The sequence below is a fragment of the Scomber japonicus genome, chromosome 2 (assembly GCF_027409825.1).
Source record: "Scomber japonicus isolate fScoJap1 chromosome 2, fScoJap1.pri, whole genome shotgun sequence".
Lineage (NCBI taxonomy): Eukaryota > Metazoa > Chordata > Actinopteri > Scombriformes > Scombridae > Scomber > Scomber japonicus.
Window position 1 is genome coordinate 1909498 of NC_070579.1, and position 23068 is coordinate 1932565.

The window sequence follows — 23068 nt, forward strand, 5'->3', positions numbered from 1 at the left end:
TGTTTTTCTATCCTGGTGGGGACCGCAACCTCATATATTACCAACCCTGTGGGGACATTGGAATCAATAGCAAACAGCCTCCTGATAGGCCTGGTCCCCACAAGGTTGGTTTTCCTGACTGTGTGTGTGAACCCCAGAGGTCACACACGGTACTGCAGTGTGGGGACCTTTTCCTGACAAAGTGTGTAAGTGTGTATATTAGCATGTTAGCTTCGTATTAGCATATTAGCTTAGCAATTAGCCCCCTGGGTTAGGGACCCAACATTTGTTCAAATATTGAATATGAATTGTGCTGTAGCTAATAGTGATGTCAATTGTATGCTAATAGACGTTAGCATTACGGGTTCCAAAGAGGGGGGGGGGCAACATTCAGGTTTGAGATTTATTTATTTTAAGTCATTTTTTCCCAAACAGAATTATGATGAATTTAGGAGTAAAAATTACATCTCTAGACCCTTTAGAAAGGCTGGAACCCAGTCAGGGTCCCCACCAGGTAGTAAAAACGTGTGTGTATGTGTGTGTGTGTGTGTGTGTGTGTGTGTGTGTGTGTGTGTGTGTGGAGGTTTGGTCTGTAAATCACATTAACACTGATTGTGTTTCTGTTGTGGTCGTCAAACCTCCAACAGCAGCACTGTAACAGCTACTGTCCTCTGTGGCAGCACATTGTCCTGCAGAGATGGCTGATGGCCGATGTCGATATAATGAAAATACAAAAACACACACGCATGTCAAAAAAAGCTACAAGGCCAAAAATAAACTACGAATAAACTACGATCGTAATCTGTCCTCAAACGTTAATGAATGAATCTAATGTTTGATCCACACAGAAATGACAGAAACTACTGTAAAGACACTGAGATCAACCTTTTCAATTACTCCCTTTAAAAGGATGTGCTCACTGTCTTTCAACCTTCATATCACTTCCTGTTTCCAATATGAATATAGGCAATAGAAATAAAAGGCTTATCAACCTGAGAGGATGAAGATATCTGTGAGGTTTTAGTTGGAAGGCCACATCGATCGTCACATTGGGAAACATCTTTTAATGAACTTCTGATATGATTATACTTGATGGGAGATAATATTTAGAGTTGGGTTTCATTTACTAGATCCATTTTGGATGGAGTTGTGCTCTAAAGCTAATGTATGTTCTTAGCTTTAATTTCCCATAGCAAATTCACTTTAGGTCATAGTATCTTAAATTAAACTTTTAGCTGAAGTCTGGTTAATCGGCCCCTTTGCAAACCAGTGATGGCTCAAGATAATCTGTGCTGGAGACATTCAGTGAAATACAATTGAAGCCCAACCCTTTTTTTTCTCTTAAGCTAACAGTGAACACATCCTTTAAAAGATCTCACCATTATCCATGTGACATCTTGACGAGTAAAAATCTAGATGTTGAATAAGTTTAACAGGTGGATGATGATGATGATGATGATGATGATGATGATGATGATGATGATGATGATGATGATGATGATGATGATGATGATGATGATGATGATGATGGATGATGATGATGATGATGTGTTTTGACAGCGTCTGATGGGTTTCTGAGGAGTAGCGTTAGCACAGGCAGTAGAAACATCCCAACAGTCCAGCAGCATGTGTGATCCTCCAGCAGTGTAGAAAAAACATGAAAGCCGCCCAAAAACTGATTCAATGATATTTTCCAACGGTAATGAGATTATGTCCGGTTTTAAACTGCAATCACAGCTCAGTGAGACAGGATTTGGTGATTTGCTGATGAAAAGATGCAAAGTTCTGTCCGAAACCACAATGAACTGTTTGGAGTTTGTTTACTAGCTCGCAGTCTTTTGTTTGTGGATCGCTGCGTTTGTTGGCACAGAAGAGCCAAACCATTGTTAGGAATGTTTAATGCTTCACCTGTATATGTGTAGAAGTAGCTACAAGAGGTAAAAACTCTATAGTGAGACCTGTAACAGACTGATATGTTGTCTTTCAAATGATAAGAGAAAGTTTAGTTGAATTTTTAAATCTAAAAATACGTTTCAACTAATCGTAACCTGCTTTTCACCTTGTTGCCTTGACAACGTTTCACTTGCAAATGACCAAACCAACCAACACTCGCTGTGATAGAAAGAATCCAGAAGGTAACATGGCACAAAAAAACTCAAAAACACTGAACCATGTGAGGAGGAACATGATTAAATCCTCCTGGTTGCTCCGTGTCAGAGGAGTCTGGGCCTGAGTGGGTTCGGCCTGACTGACGAATAGGCCCCGATGTGAGTGATGAGGTTGGGTTCCACGCTGTGAGAACTTTCCCCAGGGATCGTTCTGGCCATCCGATACAGAACCATGTCTTTGGCGTTTCCTTTGACACAGAATGAGGCGTCCAGGTACTCGGCCACCCTGAGAGAGGCATTGCCGGGGTACAGCATGGCCGGCGTGCAGCACTCGGTGGCCGGAGAGACGGCGTAGAACTGTGGGGAAAGTCGACGCACCTCCAGGAAGTAGTGTCGCCCCACCAACTCAGCAGCAGCCATGAAGTAAAGCATGAAGAAGACAAAGTGGGTGGCTGACAGCGTGAAGGAGAAAGAACAAGGATTCCAATAAGGAAAGGTGAGGAGGAGGGCTGTGGCTCCGATGATCCCGAGTCCAACCCACTCCAGGATGCGGTAGGGTTCAGGGTTCCAGTAGCGCTGCAGTCGTTCAGGGTGATACAGCTTGACGTAAAGAGTCTGGAGAGAGAAGCGACGTGAAAGCAAATCCTTCACCACTGTGAAAAAGTCCTCTTTTGGCAACGCATCATCCTCCAGGACCACCATGTGTTTGGGTTTCACCAGCTCCCGTCCTTTCCGCAGGCAAAAGACGTAATCCCTCTTCTCCTTCTCAAAGGTGTTAAGAGAGTTCCTCTGCCGCTCCAGAGGTGATCGCCGAATCACCCGGAAGTGGCGCTCCAACAGCTTGGCGTCCTGGTTTTCATACGGGCCATTTTCCACGTCACAGACCAGAACCTCTGCACACCGCCGCTCCCCGCAGCCTCCCAATAGGTTGCTCAGCCGCCTCATCACCTGAAGCAGGTAGTGGAAGTCCCGCCCCTCGCTCCGCCTGGCGGTCACCACGGTAACCAGCAGCTCAGGATGCTGGGCAATGTCGCTGAATCTGGAAGCCACCACGTTGGAAGTGCTCTGCCAGAAGCGCAGAGCGTCCTGACCTCGGTCCAGGCTTTCCCGCAGGACTTCCTCGCTCATGGAGTCCAGGTACATGGACTTGATGAAGTAGTACGAGTAAAGCAGCCGGTGGCAGGACAGAGGCAGAACCACACAAAAAGTGATGACGGCCAGGACGAGGGCTTGAGTGACGGTGCTCGACCATCGTAAATACTGACTGAAGAAGGCTTTCCATCGAGGCATCGGTGACTCAGCTGGGTGGAACCACCCAGTGGCAGAAGGACGTCAGACGACTGATGAAGGAGGGGGGTTTTACCAGACTGAGAACAGCTCAACATCTACAGCGTCTCAGCATGCAGTGGTGAAACCTGATGAAACTGGAGTGAAGTCATATCTGGAGTTTTGGCACTTGTTCTTGTTGTAAACGGAGACGTGAGTATTTCAGCCCGGCCCTGGTCGTCTGTTTCTGTTCTGCAGTCTGTGGAGAGAAATGACACCAGAGTTCAATCAATAATATTTAGTGATGCATGATATTGGATTTTCTGCTGATATCTGATACTTTCTAACTCATTTTAGCTGATTGCTGATACAGAGAAGACTACCACGCTTGCACTCATAGATTGTAATAATGATTGTTGCGGTCCCTCTAACACACAGGTAGAAACCGATAGAAACATATGAAAATGACACTTGACTTTAATATTCACCATTAAAACGATTATATTTATTTTTAAATCATTAGTTAAAAACTCAAAAGGAGAAGGAGACCTCAGTGGAAACAAACAAAAGATGAGGAAGATGAATGTTGCACCCAGCTATTCCACCTAAACTATAAAAAAGGAAAAATAATCTAACTTAATTCAACCAAATAAACCCTAATTTTCACTGTTGCTACACAATTTATCATATATCATATCAATATCAAGCTGTTTGGCTTCAAGTTGTGGTCCTTGTATGTAGCTTAAATGTTTGTTTACTATATTATATCATTGTTGAACAGATAAGGCAATGGCAGTGCGACTGTATTTTATTTTTATGCCTTTTCAGCAGATTGAGGAAATCTCCAAGCCGTCATGCAAAACACTGCAGCTACACTACCATGGAAAATACCAGAAGATCATTCATGTTGCCACCACAGACAAGAGGCAGACATCCTGGAGCTCTGTTATCATGTGAAGGAGGGTTTTATCCAGACTGTTAAACTGACATCAGAGATAAAGATAGCAGAGATCTGCACAGATGCACAGTCCCACATCGTAAAACCCCTAACCCTAATCCTCATGAGGAATGACTCATCTAATATAATGCATGAACACACGTGGTGAAAAGATTATTAAAACATACTAAAATTAAATTAATCCACACTTCACAGACCCAGACCAAGGCAGATACAATTAATGAGGCATGGTGCCAAAAAACAGCTTCCATGGTATTGGCTATACCTTCACCCTGACGTATCTATCCATCTATCCATCCATCCATCCATCCCCCTACCTACCTACCTACCTACCTACCTACGGTCAGGGGGGTTTCATTGTGTGCCACTAAGTACAAAGGTTTTAATTTCTATCAAAGACATGCAAGTATTGAACCTAAATGATAAAGTATGTTTAGTTTGTCCCTGCTTTAGTGGACATTATGGTTGGAATCACCAGAGGCTCCACGATATCATATTGTCACCATACAATATTGTTGCCATACGCTGCAATATATTGCAATTCATGACCTTTTTTCCCCCAATGCAAATCATGTCCCCAATGGAAAAAAATCCTTTTCATTTGCAATTTCTATAATAAAACAATAAAAGACAATATTGACATGCAAAACACTGGGATATTTTGCTGATCGTCAGTAAGTTGGCAGAAGGACAAACATAAATATCTCTGCTTCAGGTAAAGTGTGGCAACATATTTCAGACATTAGTACATTATAGGACTGAGCTGTTGTGTTGCCATGTAATAATCTTTAATGTGTAATTCTGGTCTTCTGTTGAAATAGAAATGGAGAATAGTGGAGAAAAGTATCAAGCTGCATGCCTTTCAATCCTGCATGCTTGGCTGGATGTACATTATCAGTGTGGTATGATAAGCTCCTATCAATTGCAAGCCCCCCCCCTCCCCCCAGTATGTATTTTGGTTGTGAGTGGCCAGCAGTAACAAGTACTGGAGTAGATTAAACACAATTTGCTGATAAGCATTCACTGATATCCCAAATTCCAAGCTAAGTGAAGCACATTTATGAGCCTTTGCAGCGTATTAACAAACCCTGGAGCTCTCTAGTTAAACAGCATTATTTCCACATGTATAACTGTGTCATGGCACTGCCAACAGAATCAGTCTCCATGCAGCAGCTGCTCTGCACTGGGCTCCTGCAGCAGTGGAAGTGAGTCATCGGTGTTGTTCCTGCTCGGACAAGCCCAGAGTCAACAGGCCAGCTGAGACGCTTTGCTTTCAGGGTGTGGGTCACGCTCTCCTACAATGCGTCACAAATGCTACGGCCACGTGCAGCTATTTCACTGCTGGAGGGTGAAGGGATAAATTTAATCACGCTGCTTTTTTTTCTGTTTGAACACACTCATGTCTCAACAGATTCTTGTGTCAACTCAACAATAGAGAGTAATCTGTCAAACTGTCCGTCTGTTTGAACAGTAAAAGCTGCATGTTTGTCTTCTCCTTTGAAAAGGTTGGGCACAAATGTTTCTGTCAGATTTCAGATTTATTTAAACAGGAGTGTAATTGTTGTTTTTGACATTTTAACTATGTGGTTCAAACTGGTTTATTACAGCTTCCATAAGCAGAGCTGGTAATGATAATATGCTGACACAATATGCAGGGAAGAACTGGCATAGTTATAGTTTATGTTGTATATGTATTACAATAAAGACAATATGTACATCTGAGGAATATCTTTTATTCAGTTCAACTTTGAATATACAAACTAAATCTTACAATTATGCATCAACTACATAAATATAGAAAATATGTAGAACAAGTATATAAACAGAAAAATACCAAATACAGACCAAATGATTTGAGGCCTTGATGATGAACAGACAGGTGTGTGAGTACTTCAGGTACTGTGAGAACATTTCAGATGGTCTGGAAGGAAACTCGGAGGCCAGGTGTGAAACCAGTGTAGTGGGGAAAGCACACCAGTACCTAAAGAGCCATGCAGCCAATAGATGAAATGTCTACAGGTAGTATATAACAATACTCCAGTTATCATCTCCAGGCGCCCTGGTTTAGCTAAATACTGTAAAGTCCTCCCAGTACTGCCTAAAAACAGGTAAAATGAATGCACTATGATCTTTTAACTGGTCTTTTGTATGTTTTTTTAACTCTTCATGATATGATGTGTATTGTTTGTATTTTTAATGTAATGGAAGAAGCTGAAGACTTATTTCCCATCAATCAATTAACAATTAATCATTTGTGTGTTTTGATACCAATGATGTAAGCTGGTTTTAATGGAATTGTACGAAATTTGAAGTCACTGTTTTAAAAAGGGGGGGGGGGCACTCTATTTAGGTATGCATTTATGTTATATTGTAATTGTAATGTAATTGGTTGTATTTATTTTACATGGACCCTAGGAAGAGTAGCTGTTGCCTGGGTAACAGCTAATGGGGATCCAAATAAACTAAACTAAACTAATTTCCCACTTTGTCAGACAATAAAGTTTAATTCAATTCAAATCAAAAGCTTCTTCCAGGCTGTGTAAGGTTATCAGCATTTCTTCTCCCAGTCTGTAGACGTGTTCATACAGGTAGACCTGGCTCTCCTGGCTCTCCTGGCACTCCTGGCACTGCAGCAAAAGGAGGGGCAACTACAACCTCACCGATGTGTTCTCAAGGAGTTCACTTCACTGGTAAACTGTCTGTGTAAAGAAAAGATCATCAGATTAGACTGAGAACGCTTCTTAAGTTTTAAGTTTCATGATATGTTAGAAATATTGTAATGTCAGTGCAGAATAGGAACAGTCGGCTCGACAACAAAAAACATAAAATAAAAGTCTAAATATGGCTGCACGATACTGGTCTACAGAGTATTATAATCTGTAAGTGTTGCTGATGTTTTCAGTGACTAACCCTGTTCAGACTACAGTAACATAAAGCACAGCGCTGCTATCTAAACACCTCTGAGTTATTATTGATTGTCCACACCTGTAGGAGGCCACATGTTTGTTTAACCTGACTTGCTGCAGATTCATTGCTCACTTCCTGATAAAGGCTCCTTAGCTGAAACACTTAGAAGTCAGTCTTTAACATGTCCTGCCCTTAAAATAAAAGGCATTTGATCTTTTCTAGGAATGAGTGCCTTGGTGTTTTCTTATTTTCAATGTTGTTTCAGCCCTTAGACAAAGAGCTCCATCTTTACTATTAATTCAATATTGTTAGGGAACTTTCCATCATTAATAAGCACTGGGTCAAACTAGGCTTTGTGGTCATAGCAAGGCCTCACCAAATGATAGGGTTAGACACTGTCTCCCTTTGAGATAGTGGTAAGCAGTGAGTCTGCTCCTTTTGAGGAAAACAGGAGGCGTCTGATAGTGTTGCTATGGCAGCCGAGGTCAGATATGTGTTTGACTGTTTTCCCTGAATGGGGTAGAGGCAACTGGAGTCAGAGGTTTGATATACTGTTGGATGTAGGACAAAGGTCCTGAGTAAGGTCTAAGCAATGTTTCGTCTATAGACCAGTAGACTAAATTGTGTATATTATAGATGTGTTGGATCTGACCATATTTGGGCATGGCTCAACCTGTGGCATTATCTGTGTGGTTTAAAGTCTATCTGTGTGGTTTAAAGTCTATCAGTGTGGTTTAAAGTCTATATGTGTAGTTTAAAGTCTATATGTGTAGTTTAAAGTCTATCTGTGTGGTTTAAGTCTATCCCCGGAGAATTGAAGGAAGCATCAGGGCATATAACGTGTACTGATCATTCGTTCGTTTCTCCTTCATGGAGTAAATAAACCTTTTTAATACAAGACATCCTGGACTCCTGTCTACTCTCTCCATTGATGTATGGGCTGCATAATTAAAATCATTATCAAATAGTTCCACGTAGCACTCTTACTCTTCTGTTTCTGTACCACTGAGTGTTGTATTGGTATTGTTAATATCATGCAGGATGAGTATGAATATAATTAAATAACATTACAAACCTCGGTTGTTCTCCTTTTTAGGGTTTCCAGCCTCTTCGGTTCTTCCCTTGCTGCCGATGTGATGGTGCAGATGGTTCTACCAACGCTATCGACAATGTTACGTTTACAATCCACCATCTATGGTATTTTTATAAATCTGATATTCTTAAAGACATGTCGTAATCACGCAAAAACTGAAAGAATGAGGCCGTCTGACATGAGAAACATCGTTGTAACAAGCTTAAATTAAAGCTAAGTGAGATTGTGGAACAGTACGAAGGAAAACATCGCTTCATTTAAAACATGCTTCTCATTTATTTATAGCAAAAAGGTTATCAGCTGTTTGCCTTCTCGGTCCGAATATAAACCTTAATTAAATCTTAATTAGAAGAACAGGTTTTCCCACTCAAACAGCAAACAAACACTGAACTGACTGAAATATAAAGGATACATTAACACCTGCACTGCTTCATAACTATGAGTCTGAGCGAGCTTCTATTCAACATCTGTATGCTACCTCTAGCTCAGATTATGGAACATTACAAAATCTCCTATCATACCTATGCAGATGGCACACAACTCTTTATTTCATTATGACCACATGACTACAGTCCCTTACTTTCATTGAGTAACTGTATTTGTTAAATCAATGAGTGGATGTGCCAGAACGTTCTCCAGCTAAATGCAGAAAAGATAGACCCCAAAAGTGAAAGGTCAAAGATCAGTGACAGCTACAAGTCAAGCCAGACATCTTGGTGTAATTATTGACTCGGACCTGGGGCCTGTTTCAGAAAGCAGGTTTAGTGAAAACTCTGAGTTTGACAGCTCAGAGTTGGTCAACCTAGAGTTAAGGTTTCAACTCAGAGTTAGTTAAACCTGCTTCCTGAAACAGGCCCCTGAACTTTAACAAACATCTAAAAGCTTATCACCAAATGTTCTATCACCTGAAACAGATAGATAGACTTAAAAGGTTTTCTGTCCAAACAAGACTTACTCATGCATTCATTATCAGCAGGTTAGATAACTGTAACAGTGTCTCTACAGGTCTGCAGCTGATTCAGAGTCCTTACAAACAGGAAACTGGACCATATTCCCCCGGTCCTCAGATCACTACACTGGCTTTTAAAATCTTAATGCTGGTCTACAAACACAGAACGGTCTTGGACCAAACTACATGCTAGATCTGTTAGTTCCCTACGAAGCGTCCAGACCCCTCAGCTCATCTAGAACCAAGCTGCTGTTTCACAAGAACAAGAACCAAACAAAGTGATGAAACATTTAGTGACTTTGCTCCTTGTCTGTGGAACAAACTTCCTGTAGATCTGAGGTCTGCTCAAACCGTCAGCTCCTTTAAATCAGCTTTATCATTATTATTATTACAGTTTACTGCAGCGTTCTCTTAAATTCAATACCTACTTGCTGCTTTTTATTGCTAACCCTATTTAATTAATTTTTTTAACTTTAAAACTCATCTGTTCTTATCCCAATCTTTACTTATTAATCTACTTATGTTTTATTCTTTCCTTGAACTTCTATCAATAGATCCTTTCTTTGCTCAAGAACATACCGAGTGAGGTTTTTTTTCTCCTAATAATGTTTAAATGTTGTACTTTTTATGTGTTTCCAGCTTCTGTAAAGCACTCTGAATGACCCAGTGTATGAACTGTGCTATACAAATAAACTTGCCTTTCCTTTCCTCCCCGACTCTTTCCTCCTCGTGTCTCCATAGATGAGCTAACATATGCTAAGTGTTGCTGCTAGCATAAGCAACACGTGTTGGACACTGTTTCTACTCAGTCACAGTTTTGTCCACCAGTTTTTTTAACGCAGTCATCATCGTAACACTAAAACCAGAACGCTTCCACACAGGAGAAGGAAACTTTGGGCCTCCTGTCTGCGCTCAATGCTCAATGCCTCCTCCTCATGCCAAATGAGAGAAAACAACCTTCACTGGGTTTCTGGTACGAGGCTAACGTTGTGCGTCATGAACCGAACCAACCAAACGATACACATGCTGCATCACAAACTGTGACAAGTAGAGATGTTCTGATACCATTTTTTCCCTCCCGATACCGATAACGTTAGCTCCTTGGTGTCAGGCGTCAGGTGATCAGTTCTTTTTCGCTCCTCTAAAACAGCAGCACAGTGCTACCGTTTTAAGAGCAGCGAAGAAGAACTGTGTCAGAGCTAACGGAGCTAACCAGTATAGATTCCTATTTCTAACTCCAGTACTCGCCGATACCGATGCCAGCATTTTTGGCAGTATCGGACGCATTTCTGATACTGGTATCAACAACTCTAGTGACAAGCGTACTGAAGAGGACGGATTTTTTAATGAACCGTTCCACTACTACTAACGTTAGCTTGTATTACCAGAACAATAAAACACTGTTAAATGTTGAATATAACCGTTAGCATTACAGACTAGAGCTGGGCCATATAGATAAAATCAAATATAACAATATTTTTAACCAAATGCCTCGATATCAATATTACAACAATACTGTGAGGTTGACTGTTGGAGCTTTCACAAAATATTTACACCATGAGATGTTTGATCAATAATCATCAGAAATGCAGATATAAGGACAAAGTGGTTAAAAGGCAAATAATAGAACAGCTGGAACAGTTTAGTAAGTTCAGAGAATAACATTATTATACTGTAATGCTGCAACAGTAGCAATAGTTTCTGGGATTACTCCACAAGACGTTGAGTTTTGACGCCAATTCGAGAAAACAGCCAAACTGCGTCAATATAATGTCACATGACACCACTGGACCCAAAAACACTTCACCACAGACTCACACTGAGAAAGAGACGACTGTAAATCAGAAGATACATTTTTCTGACCTCTGAATTTGATCCATTAAGTCCGATCAACGTTTCTAAAGTCCAGAAGAGCCGCACGATTGAGCCGTTTTACTCTCACTGAAGTTTCGTAGGAATGAACAAGACCCCAGGTTGTTCATTTTTTGGGCTGACGCTGGTATTTAACTGAATAGAGGCCTTTGTGGTCCAATACTGATGACATCATGCATGCTGAATATCATTATTCATCATCTCTAGGGTTAGTCATATCTACATCAGCTATTAGATTAGCTCATTATATCTTGTGTTTTCTCCAACAGTGCTGCTTCACATTTGAAAATAATGAGATAAAAATATATTTTCTTACATTTTCCTAACAGAACTCCTAACTATTCCTAACTATTACTTAAACTTGTCTTCATTTCATCCCTGATAGATTATTGTGATGCCTGTCCGATCATTGTCTGGTTTTGTTGCCGTCTTTATGGCATCTCGTTGTCTTTATTATGTAAAATTCACTTTATAGGTTTCAAAACATCTTAACAAACAGGAGTAACACTGACACATTTATCTTTATATGTAAATAAATGAAATAATGATGAAGCCACAGCAGAGAAGAACATGAGTCACATTATTTAAGACAAACATCTACAGCTTGATGTATCAATATAAACCTGACTTTACCTTATATGGCTCATATAACAGATCATTTAACCCTTTACTGCTCTACAGGAAACGTACATGCACGTTAATGTTTCTTTTTAAATGAAACTCTGACAGTCAGACGTTGCTTGAACCATGAAACTAGGCCTCATTATATCTGTGGTTTGACTTTTTACTTTCACATGCACATCATCTACAGCTTGATATATCAATATAAACCTGACTTTACCTCATTTAAACTGTTTACCACTCCTGTAACATCAGCTGTCTCAGACACAGAGACATTAAAATCTCGAGTTATTTAGATTTTCATGTTTTAGTTTCTTTTAAAATGAAACTGACCGTCAGACGTTGCTGGCTTTGAGTCACGTAAGTTTGAACCACCAGTAGGCCTTTTCATATCTGCGCTCTGACTTTTTACTTTCACATGCAGATCATTTACTGCTGCAGCACCAAAAGACCAAAGTCCAAATTCACATGTGATAGCAACACTACACTAAATGAACATGTTTTACACCTTCCTCAGGCTGTGTTGAGGTGTTTTCTATAATAAAACATTATAATAATAAGGACATTTACAGGCCCTAGAAAAAGAACCGTGCTGCTCTGTAACGGAAGCATGTTTACTTATTGACTCATAGTTGCATATAAAGAAGGAAGAAGGAAGAGCTGCGATATAAAGTCTGATCTCTGCTCTCAAGAAACACACACTGCATTTAACCACATACTCATTTAAACAGTGAGAGTCAGACTGAACACATACACACACAACCACACAACCACAAACACACACACAGAGAGACACACAGCTGTTGTCTCTCAGCGTGTCTGTTCACTTCCACTCAAACAGTCAACCACCGCAGAGTCACGAGGAATCTCCCCGTTAACGGAGGCTCTGCGGGCGGCTAGGCGCCAGGCTAAAGGACCGGGCTGTGGAGGACGGAGAGAAGAAAACAAGGAGACTCACGGAGAGTTGGAGAGCTGCAGCTGGAGAGAGATGATGGCTGCCATGTCCTAAAAAATCAAAGGTCTGGTGACAGAGCGCACGGCTCCATTACGGCACCGCCGGCCACTGATGCGCACTTAAATATCGTAATACTCTGAATACAGGCGCGGGGGAATAACCCGCACTTAAATACCGTTATACTCCAACTACAGGTGCCAGGAAATAATGCACAGAGAAAACACCGTACTGTATCTACTACAGGCGCCAGGAATGATGAAAGAAAATACCGTAATACTGCCAATACAGGCTGCAGGGAAATACACTACTGCTGCTGGCCTGCAGAGGGCGCTGCGCGACCTGGGAACACTACAAATAGGGTCATTTAGGGTCATGTAGGACACTTTTTGCAATTCTGACGCTTATCTACATATGAATCCAGTACATTATATCAACACCTACAAGTAAAAACACAATTTTTGCTGAAAATTGGCCACATTAGTACTTTTATTTCAGTACTTTAAGTCAATTTAGCTCCAATACTAATGTACCTTCACTTAATTAAGACTTTTATGACATACAGTTATTTATGTGAAACCATGTGAGGGGAAATGTCTCTACAAACATCTGAAATATGACAAAGAGAAACAAATACACACTGATTTAAAGCAGTGTGGGAACTGCTGGTTTAATATTTAATAATGCAGATAAATGAAAAGGTATTGTCCTCTGAAAGTAAAGCCATCAGACTGCAGTACTGGACAATGTGCAATATGTTCCTCCTCTCAACTGTCTCACACAATCATATAATTATCATGTAATTTTCTTACATATTTATTGAGTTTTTTTGGGCCGCTTTTTAATTTGCTCTTACCCTCATTTTTTAACTTCAAGTCTTTATATTTATTTATTTATGCTTGTGTGTATGAGCTACTGGATATCTGAATTTCCTTAAGGGGATGAATAAAGTATCTTGTCATGAAACTGTATTAAGTATTTATATTAATAGTATTATATAGATAAAACACTAGTGTACACTGCATGCTGTATTGAATTAGTTGTGATGACGTGTAGGACCAGCAGATGGCAGCAGAGTCAACGTGATGTTGACTTGAAGCTCTGCAGAGTTTAATCAGCTGTTCTGGCCAATCATTGACTACATGAGCACGTGATGCTTCAGTGTAACCAACAGTACTGCTGCATTTTATAGTGCAGGCTTGTATAGTGACAATAAAACCTGCACAGCTGCAACATCTGGTCCACACTCAGTAGCGATTTTTACATATTTTTTAAAGGGAACTCAAGACCCCCGAAATTTGATTTTAGCACCCCTAAAAAAAAAAATCATTTTACATTTTACTTTGTGAGCCTGTCTGTTAGAGATGGGATAAACTCTTATGCTGCAGGTTCAAATGTTTTTTTATTTGAACAGATTTAATGTACTTTAGATAGTTCTGTCATTAATATATAATCTTTCCAACAGAGTTCATTAACTATCTTAGAGTCCTCTCTGTAGAAATCTGGGGCAGGGTTAGGGGTCAGGGACCTCTCAGCAGGATATAGACACAATGAGGCCACAGCCACAGGTCTTGGCTTCATGCAGTCCAAATTTGGAGTCAAAAGACCAAAAGATGAATTTTTCAGAATTATTTTTCAACAGGTATGTCCATGCGTTTTCCTTAGGTCCTTTTTGGAGACTCCAAATGGACACTTGGTTACCATGGTTACCAAAGCTGTATAACCACAATCAAACATCTATAACTTCACATCCCCTTTGCCTACAATCAAAATCTTGGTCTCTAATGAAAGCTGACACCATATGATTATTATTATTATTATTATTAATATTATTATTATTATTATTATTATTATTATTATTATTATTATTATCATTACATATAACCATATATTTTTTTGTTTGGCCATATCTATCTATCTATCTGTTTATTTTGCTATAAGTCATATGTTAAGTCGAAGAAGAACCAACCGTGTACCAAAATGCTGAGTGCGTAATTATGGCGTCAGAATTGGGACTTTAAGATTTATATATATCTGAGTAGAAATTAATATGAATATGACCGGATTTATAAATGTATATATAATTAATATAAATATATGACCGGATTTATAAATGTATATATAATTAATATAAATATAAAAATGGGACACACAAATAAATGTATATATGTATATAAATATACATACATTTGTTAATATATTGTCGAGATTTGAGAATAAATCTGCTTGACTTTGCGTGTGCAGTCTGGCAGTCTGCATTTGTGTATTCATTGTTCGCATTTGTGGATCCATTTTATGCTCTCGTGTCCATGACGTCATTTTGACACACTTCTACCGTGCTGCAAGATCCACAAACAAATGCATGCCGATTTGAATGTGAACAAGGGCAAAGCCCTCAATTCACGGAATATCCACCAGATGGCAGTGTGCAGGCCGGGCAATGGCATTCCCTAGCAGTTCAAGACAGAGGCTTTGGCAGATCAATATGGAGTCGACAAGTGGAACATCTAGATGGGTATGTATGACTAACAGTTTAATCATTTATGACTTTTCCAAAATCCCGTTGGCTAGGCAGAATGAAAGGTAAAATATATATTATATTTCGCTTGTTTATGGCGTCGACTGTACGTGTCATCGCAGATGCTTGCCAAAAGCTTTTCTTTTGGCATGTCAAGTTGTGCCAGAAAATGACTCCCCTCAATGCAATCTAAGTAAACATGGGAAATCCGTTTGGCTCTGCGTCTGTTTCTGATCACAGTTGTTGTATTGCATTGCCTATGCATTTAGGAATGTTAACACGGTTTTCCGAACGGCAATTAACTATTGTGTGAACATTCTGTCTGTTCCGTCTGCCCCAGTCTCAGACGGTGACGTTGCATATTTCCAAGAGCGGCGAATATAATATTGTAACGACCTGGGCATGTTACTGTTATTTGTTAAGCATGAGTTTAGGTCCATATTGTTGTGAGATGTTAGTGTTAAGATATCCGAGGGTCCGTAAACACACCTCGAGAAAAGTAGCAACAGCGTATGTGTAGAGTGTAGTTCTCCTCTGTTGAGTGAAAGACGGCAGCGCTTGTGAAGTTGTATATTTTGTTATTTTGGCGTTGGCTACGGCCCACGGTAGCCTGTGTTAGCCTGAAGATTAAAGGACCAGCTAAACCAGCTAACGTCTTGGCGTGTGGTTATTAGAGACGTTACAATATTATTTTTGTTTAATAAAGTGCTGTCCGAAAACGTAGGCTACAGTTACGTCTCAGTGCTATTTCCAAGGCCCTTACACTGGTTATACTGGTTACATGGCCCATATTAACAGCAGCAATGCAAAACAACACAATTTACAAGGAGACATAAAACTAAGACAAGCTAAATGTGACACACATATTGACTTGTAGGCTGCCATGCTTCCACTCATGACATTGACCTCCCTCAATTTGGCTAGATTCAATGCCAACAAACAACAACAAAAAACAACAACCACTTCAACGCCAATTGGGGCATTGCTGCCTAGTGAAGAAATTGCCATTTTTGCTCTGTACACCCCACACCAAAGTGTTATGTGATTGATTTAATTATTTGTTTTTTAGGACACCCTGCTGCAGTACGTAATGGGGAGGCTGCACACCAGAGTTTCTCAGGCGATCCAGCAAACACCCCTTGACCCAGACTTCCTGCAATTTGTATGCAGGCAGGAGTTTGTTTATATGAGCATCATAGGAGAGCATATTGCCATCCCGATAGAGGTCATGAGCGCATTATCTGACCTGTGCAGTGCACTCCAGCAATGGAGAATGCGGCAAGATGACACCCCATTGCCACCGATCCAGTTTGAAAGGTGCCCTGGTAGTGGGCGGCCAAAAATCATACTAAATATGGAGTATGTACAGCACCTTGTTGAAAATAGACTCCCGATAGTGACTGTCGCAAAAGTCCTAGGTGTGTCCCGTAAGACACTTTATCGACGGCTGGCAGACCATAACCTGCCTGTAAGGCGCCACCAATACAGTTCCTGCACGGATGCTGAACTGGATCAACTAGTTTCACAACTGAAACAGTGGTGGCCACATTCAGGTACAAGGATACAAAGACTTTCATTTGTCTCATGCACAGATTTTAAAAGAAACATGTAAATCATGCAGTGAAATTAAAAATGTGTGTATGTGTGGTGGTGGTGTGTGGCAGGGATGGATTATTACATTGTGCTTAGCTGACACTTTTATCCAAAGCAACATACAGTTACTATGTGTCAGGATATTGGTTACAGTCCCTTGATCAATGTGGGGTTTTCTCCAGGGCACTTCAGCCATGGATGCTGGTGTAGAGAGCGGTGAGGTGGGATTTGACCTACATCCCCCAGATTGGAAGACATTAACCTATAGGCTTCAGCTGCCCACAAATGGGGCAGGGTGGGGTGGGTTAAAGTGTAATTGTCTTTTTGGAAATGAAGAATGTTGTAACACTCATCTCATCTGATCAGGCTATCGAAACATGCGAGGAGCACTGCAGGGACTAGGCCATGAGGTCCAGTGGGAGCGTGTTATGGCATCCATGCACAGGGTAGACAGCATTGGAATTGTGGCTCGGATGACACAGCTTGGTTGCGTAGTGAGGCGCACCTACTCCGTGCCATGCCCGAAGTACCTCCTGCACATCGATACCAACCACAAGTTGATCAGGTGAAAAACATCTTTGGGGTGTTTAAATGGTATACTGTACATACTGTATACATACATGTGTGTTCAGTGGGCAGCAGTAACAAGTACAACCCTTTTGAATTGTGAACAATATTTCAATAAACAGGTAAGATAACTCTGCAATGTGCACAGATACGCACACCTATGGCCACTGTTGATTTTCTGACAAGGTGAGAGTTATTCTGTGATGAAGTATGACTGACACCTGATCTGAACTCTTTAGAACATACATGGGTTTTTTGTTCTACCCCCCCTCTCCCCCCACAAATTGGGCATATTTTCACAGAATCATATTATTAACCTATGTTTTTGTTTTAAGATGAACATATGTATTATCCTTATTATATGGTCTTTTTTGGAAGTTGAAATATTGATAAAAATGTTACTTTTCTAAAGGGGTGTATGCTAATCATGTATCAGGTCATTGCCCACTTTCTCTATTTTGTATTGCATATTTATGTACTGGTATTTATGTTGCTGAAAAACTCTCGACGTACTGTAAATAAATGGAAATAAACTGCTCATTTGTTCATCTATTAGGTACAACATCGTCATATTTGGTGGAATTGATGGATTCTCACGCAAGGTAAGAGTAAAAATATCCTATAAAATTGACATTGGGTAAAAATGTAAATTGTCAATGCCTGTTGGTGCGGATTCCAGCTTGCTATAAAGAAACCAGAGTAGCCTACAACATGGCAAAAAGTACAGTACAGTGTTCTATTCTTCACAATTCAATTGGTCAAAATGTTGCAGATCATGTACCTGAAAGCTGCTGACAACAACAGGTCTGACACCAACCAAGCCTTCTTCAGTGAGGCAGTTCAAGAATTTGGATATCCTCTCAGGTACTGTAGCAGGTGCGAGGTGTGTCTGCTTAACATTACAGTGCGGTCAGCCGGTCACCATCCCATTGCAATTTGTTTGTGCTATTTTTTCAGAGTGAGAGCAGATCATGGAGGAGAAAATGTTGGCGTTGCCCGTTTGATGTTCACCGTGCGCGGACCAGACAGTGGTTGCTTTATTGCTGGCAAAAGTGTTCATAACCAGAGGTCTGCTAACCATTTGGCCTATTGGGTTTTGTAGGAGTTAGTCTGTTAAGAGTTTAGTTTAAAAGTATCATAAAAAGTATCATAGTTTAAAAAGTATCATTAGTAGGGGTTAGTGCTTGTTACTACTCTGGGCTGTAGTACGTATATGTACAACACTAACTCGTAAATAATACATCCAAACAGATTTTTTTTCTTTCCAACAGGATTGAGAGACTTTGGCGGGATGTGTGGACGGGAGCGACAAGTGTGTACTACCACATCTTTCATATGCTGGAAGCAGAGGGCCACCTTGACCTCGCGAACGTCACTCATTTCTTCTGCCTCCATTTCGTGTTCCTACCCCGTCTACAGTTGTCCTTGGACCTGTTCCGTCAAGGGTGGGACAACCATGCTTTGAGGACAGAACAAAACATGACCCCAAACCAGCTGTGGGAACTTGGGCAAATTCAACATCCCATTCACGACCCAGAGGTAGACAAAGAACCACCTTTTTTGGGAATAAAATACATTGTTAGATTGTTAGATTGCAAGAGAAATACAGTATTTGGCACTTGGTTTGGCTCTTGGCTTTGAACACATATAGGTACAGTTTTATGAAGAAAAAAAAATACATCTGCCAAATGTAATTTAATATGAGTCTTTTATTATTGTATCATACTTGTGAACCCTGAAGTTAAAATGCATTATGCTTCTTTGTTCTTGTTAAGGAGTTGAACCTTCCAGACATTGATTGGGAGCAGAGTGGGGATGTCCCAGAGCCCCACCATGGAGTACAAGTTCCTGAGTTCACAAGCCCACTCAATCAAGAGGACCTCAACCTATTGAAGGAACACATTGATCCACTGAGGCCATCACAAAATAGTGGTATAGACATCTACTTCGAAACTTTAACATATGTTCAAAACTTAACTGAGAATCACTAAATGTACAATTGTGCTCAAAATAATAACAGTGCCTTTACAAAGTTGAGTAAATGTCAAAAGTCTTACAGTAGATTTTACTTTCACGAGCGAAAATGCATTGGGGACACTACACATTCTACCTCAAATTAATTACAGCAAGAACATGCATTTCTTCTCTTTCTGTGAAATATTATCAAATTGAATTATTTTCCCCAATTTTTTTGCTTTGAAATAGAATGTGCAGTGTCCCCAATTCACTTTTGCTCATGAAAGTACACTTTATTTGAAGAATCTTGACATTTACTCACTTTTGTAAAGGCACTGGTATTATTCTGAGCACACGTGCGCGCGTGCGCACACAGTCAGAGACACACAGCGTCATGGAACTGTGTGGTAAGGTACAATTAAGGTCCTGTGCTGCACAAAGAAAGTTCAGTAAGACATCATGTTTTTTGTTGGGTTTATTTAAAACAATGACACAGTAAACAAATAAAACATGAACCATGCCATGAATACTGGAAAAAAAACAATTACATTACATTACATTAAAAACATATAACACGGTGCACCTTTTAGAACTTGTGCATACTATATTGAATGTTTTGGATGTGTGAATGTGTTCTTCACGAATAAAATTCATCAAATTGTACTATCTCATTTTTTCCCTAACTATGTGTACTGCTGTATTTTTAAAAAAGTGTTACAAGCAAGCAAAGTCTTGCCCCTGAATGTATGCTTTAGAAACCACTGATCTGAAATCAGCAATGCTTCTCATGTGTGCAACAGGGAAAGTAATGCTGTTTGTGCATGCTGCAACGACAGGGTAGCATACCCCGTGTTCACCATACAATGTAGTGCAGTCATGGTTGAAAGTAACTGTTACTACAAATTTGCTCTTTTCTTGAGCATTAAGAGGGATATGACCCTGGCCGGTAATCCACTGGAGGATATCTTTTGGGCACATGGGGCGCAGCTCATTCTCATCTGAAAGCACAGCGGATTAGGACATGGTGTGTGATTATTCTTCTTTTTTTAAACAGTTCATTCTTCGTAAATACTTTTTTGGTCATTGCTAGAACTTTTAACACCTGTGAACTAAGTGGACATCTGTTTAAAGCAAGTGTTTTACCTTGTTCATGTTCCTGTTCCTGTTGATGTTCCAAGCTCCACTGCAGGATGTTTTTGGGTTCCTTGGGGACTAAGGGGCGCAGGTTATTCCCATCTGAAAGAACAGAATTAGGATATGGTACATGATTCTTCTTCTCTTTTTTTAACAGCTTGTCATTTTTCCTAAATACATTTTTTATTTATTAAATTTCAACCTGTGAAGAAAATGGACATTTGTGTAAAACAAGTGGTTTACCTTCTTCTAGTTCCTGGAGAAAGTCCTGGAAGTACTGCATAATGGCCACCTCTCTGGCTCTTCTCATCGAACCCTCCTCGCTATGCTCAGCCAATAGGATGGAGTTGATGTAATCTGCGTCAACCTGTAACAACAATGATATAATGTTATTTACAGAGCAATGGTTGTGCTTTTTACAGTACTTTTACTGCACTTGTTAGTCAATTAAGAAGTTAAGGGCAGCCATGGCTTCCTGGTGAAGAAGGGCTTTCATTCATTCTTTCAATCATGGGCTTTAGACCAGAGAATTGCAGGTTCAAATCCCACCCTTCCACTCCCTCTTTCACTCCATGGCCGAGGTGCCCTTGAGCAAGGCACCTAATCCCACATTGCTCCAGGGACTAACCAATAACCTGTAAAATAACTACTTCACTTAATAGGGATGGGTAAAACAATAGCTTGTTGTAATGTTATGTACTTACAGTCACTTCATCTCCAGGCACAAACAAGGGCCTACATATGTCTGGGTGCCTGGCCATGATGTTGTCTAATCCAAACAGGCTCAGCCCTTCTTTCATTTGTTGCAGAATTGGCAGAAGCCTAAGGTTTGCATGCAAGATCACAGCACTACAACACAAAAAAGGAACGTGAAAAAAAACATGAAAACTTATGACATGCAAAGCACAGACCTGTAAACAACACATTGCAGCATTACATATAAATGCAGTATATTGACACCATGACAGAAAGCGTGAAATTGCACACTTTACATACCGTATCATTTCATCCTTTTTCCCCCCACTGATGAGTCCACTATAGCCACATGAAAACACATCGTTTGCCAGTTCCTGGAGCTCCGGCTCTGCAGCACCCTCAATCTAAATTATAAAGTGAAAGTTCTGTAACCACTGTGACTGTAACCAGTTAATTATTTCAAAAATAGTGTCTTAAAGTAAAAAAAAGGTTGGAAAATCCACACACTTGAAGTCTGTGCAAAAAACAGCTTTACAGATACTGCAAGCTTTCGGTCTGTACTTTCATCAGGCAGAGTTCCGGCAATTTACTTAATTTTAAAAATATTTTTTTTTATCTGGAAGTAACTACACGTTCCAACAGATGAGCCGTGACTCTTCATCACCTACAGTATCTTACCCTCGAGATGAGGTCTGTGTATGTTGGATCACCAACGTCATCTTTTGTCCAGTCCTTTATTTCTCCCCGGCAGAGGTAGTGGTAGCACCAGTCTGTCAGGAAATTGGGTGCTGGACCACCTTCAGCCAGGCTTGCCGAGAAGATTTGCCCCACAGTCCTTGACAAAACAGACCCAACACCAACAAAATCAGAGTGTAGAAACCAGCAAAGTATTTATTAAGTTTACATGATTTTAATATTACAATCATCAGTAACATGGTTATTGTGAAACATGTCTGTATAATCCCATTCTACAAGTGTAGGAGAGTATAGAATACCAGAGAAACATACCTGAAAAGGCCTTTGTCAAAATCTGACAAAGAGTAAGCTGGAGCGCTGCCATGTGCCCTGTTCTCGAAGAATCTCTTTTGGATTCCCTCCACCATATCTAGTCATGAGTAGAATTCAAGATATTTAACCATATAATTTGTAGAAAAGTAAACAATCATCTTACAGTAATAGCTTTATACACTTAATCACTTTACGTACTGGTCAGGAACTCCTTTCTCAGAGCCCCCGTATCGACTCCAGCTTCACCCAAGAAGGTGACTTTTAACTGATTAACTGGCGAGGATGTTTTTTGACGCTGCCACTGCACGAGGCCCCTCTCGACCATGTTCTGACGTGACACCGTCAACGCGAAGACCTTGTCAGTGTTAACAGCCAATGTAACTGCCTGGATGACATCATCAACACTAGAATAAAGAAAGATTATTTTAGCATGCACAGTTACATACAACGCTATCTACTTTTCACTGAAATTAATTAGCATGAAGCCTGAAACCACACTAACCCATAGACATGGTCACACATAGGCAAGACAGGACACACACACAGTTGAATCTCACAACATGACCTTACAGTTCAGATCATAACTGAGTTTGAAAGCTGTGTCAGCTGAATAAAAGTACGAACAACATCATGTACTAGAGTAATATAATGTAGTAATTGTTATGTAATTGTGGCAATCTACACTGCAGGCGTCTTTAGAATTTTCCAGACAATCCTAAAACATACGGCTTGATAAGAATCGTGATTTGAATTCGTTTGTATGTCCAGTGCATGTCAGTCAACAATAAAGCTAACATTAACATTGATAATTAGTTTTTCCAAAAAATATACAAACCTTTGTATTGGTCCTGCAGCATCTGTTGCAGTTGTACCCAGAGTTCCTCCCAGGCT

At 40.3% G+C, this 23068-nt stretch overlaps 1 protein-coding gene across 1 annotated transcript; it reads right to left on the bottom strand.

The window, feature by feature from the left end:
* Positions 1-963: 963 nt before the first annotated feature.
* On the bottom strand, positions 964-12948 carry pgap4 (post-GPI attachment to proteins GalNAc transferase 4). Its single transcript, XM_053337710.1, has 2 exons — positions 12712-12948; positions 964-3612 (listed from the first exon to the last, which is right to left on the bottom strand). The coding sequence occupies exon 2, from the start codon at positions 3375-3377 to the stop codon at positions 2193-2195; it is 1185 nt and encodes a 394-aa protein (XP_053193685.1). The 5' UTR covers positions 3378-3612; positions 12712-12948; the 3' UTR covers positions 964-2192.
* Positions 12949-23068: the final 10120 nt, after the last annotated feature.

Coding starts and splice junctions, on each gene's coding strand:
- pgap4 (XM_053337710.1), bottom strand. CDS start 3,377: ATGCCTCGATGGAAAGCCTTCTTCAGTCAGTATTTACGATGGTCGAGC.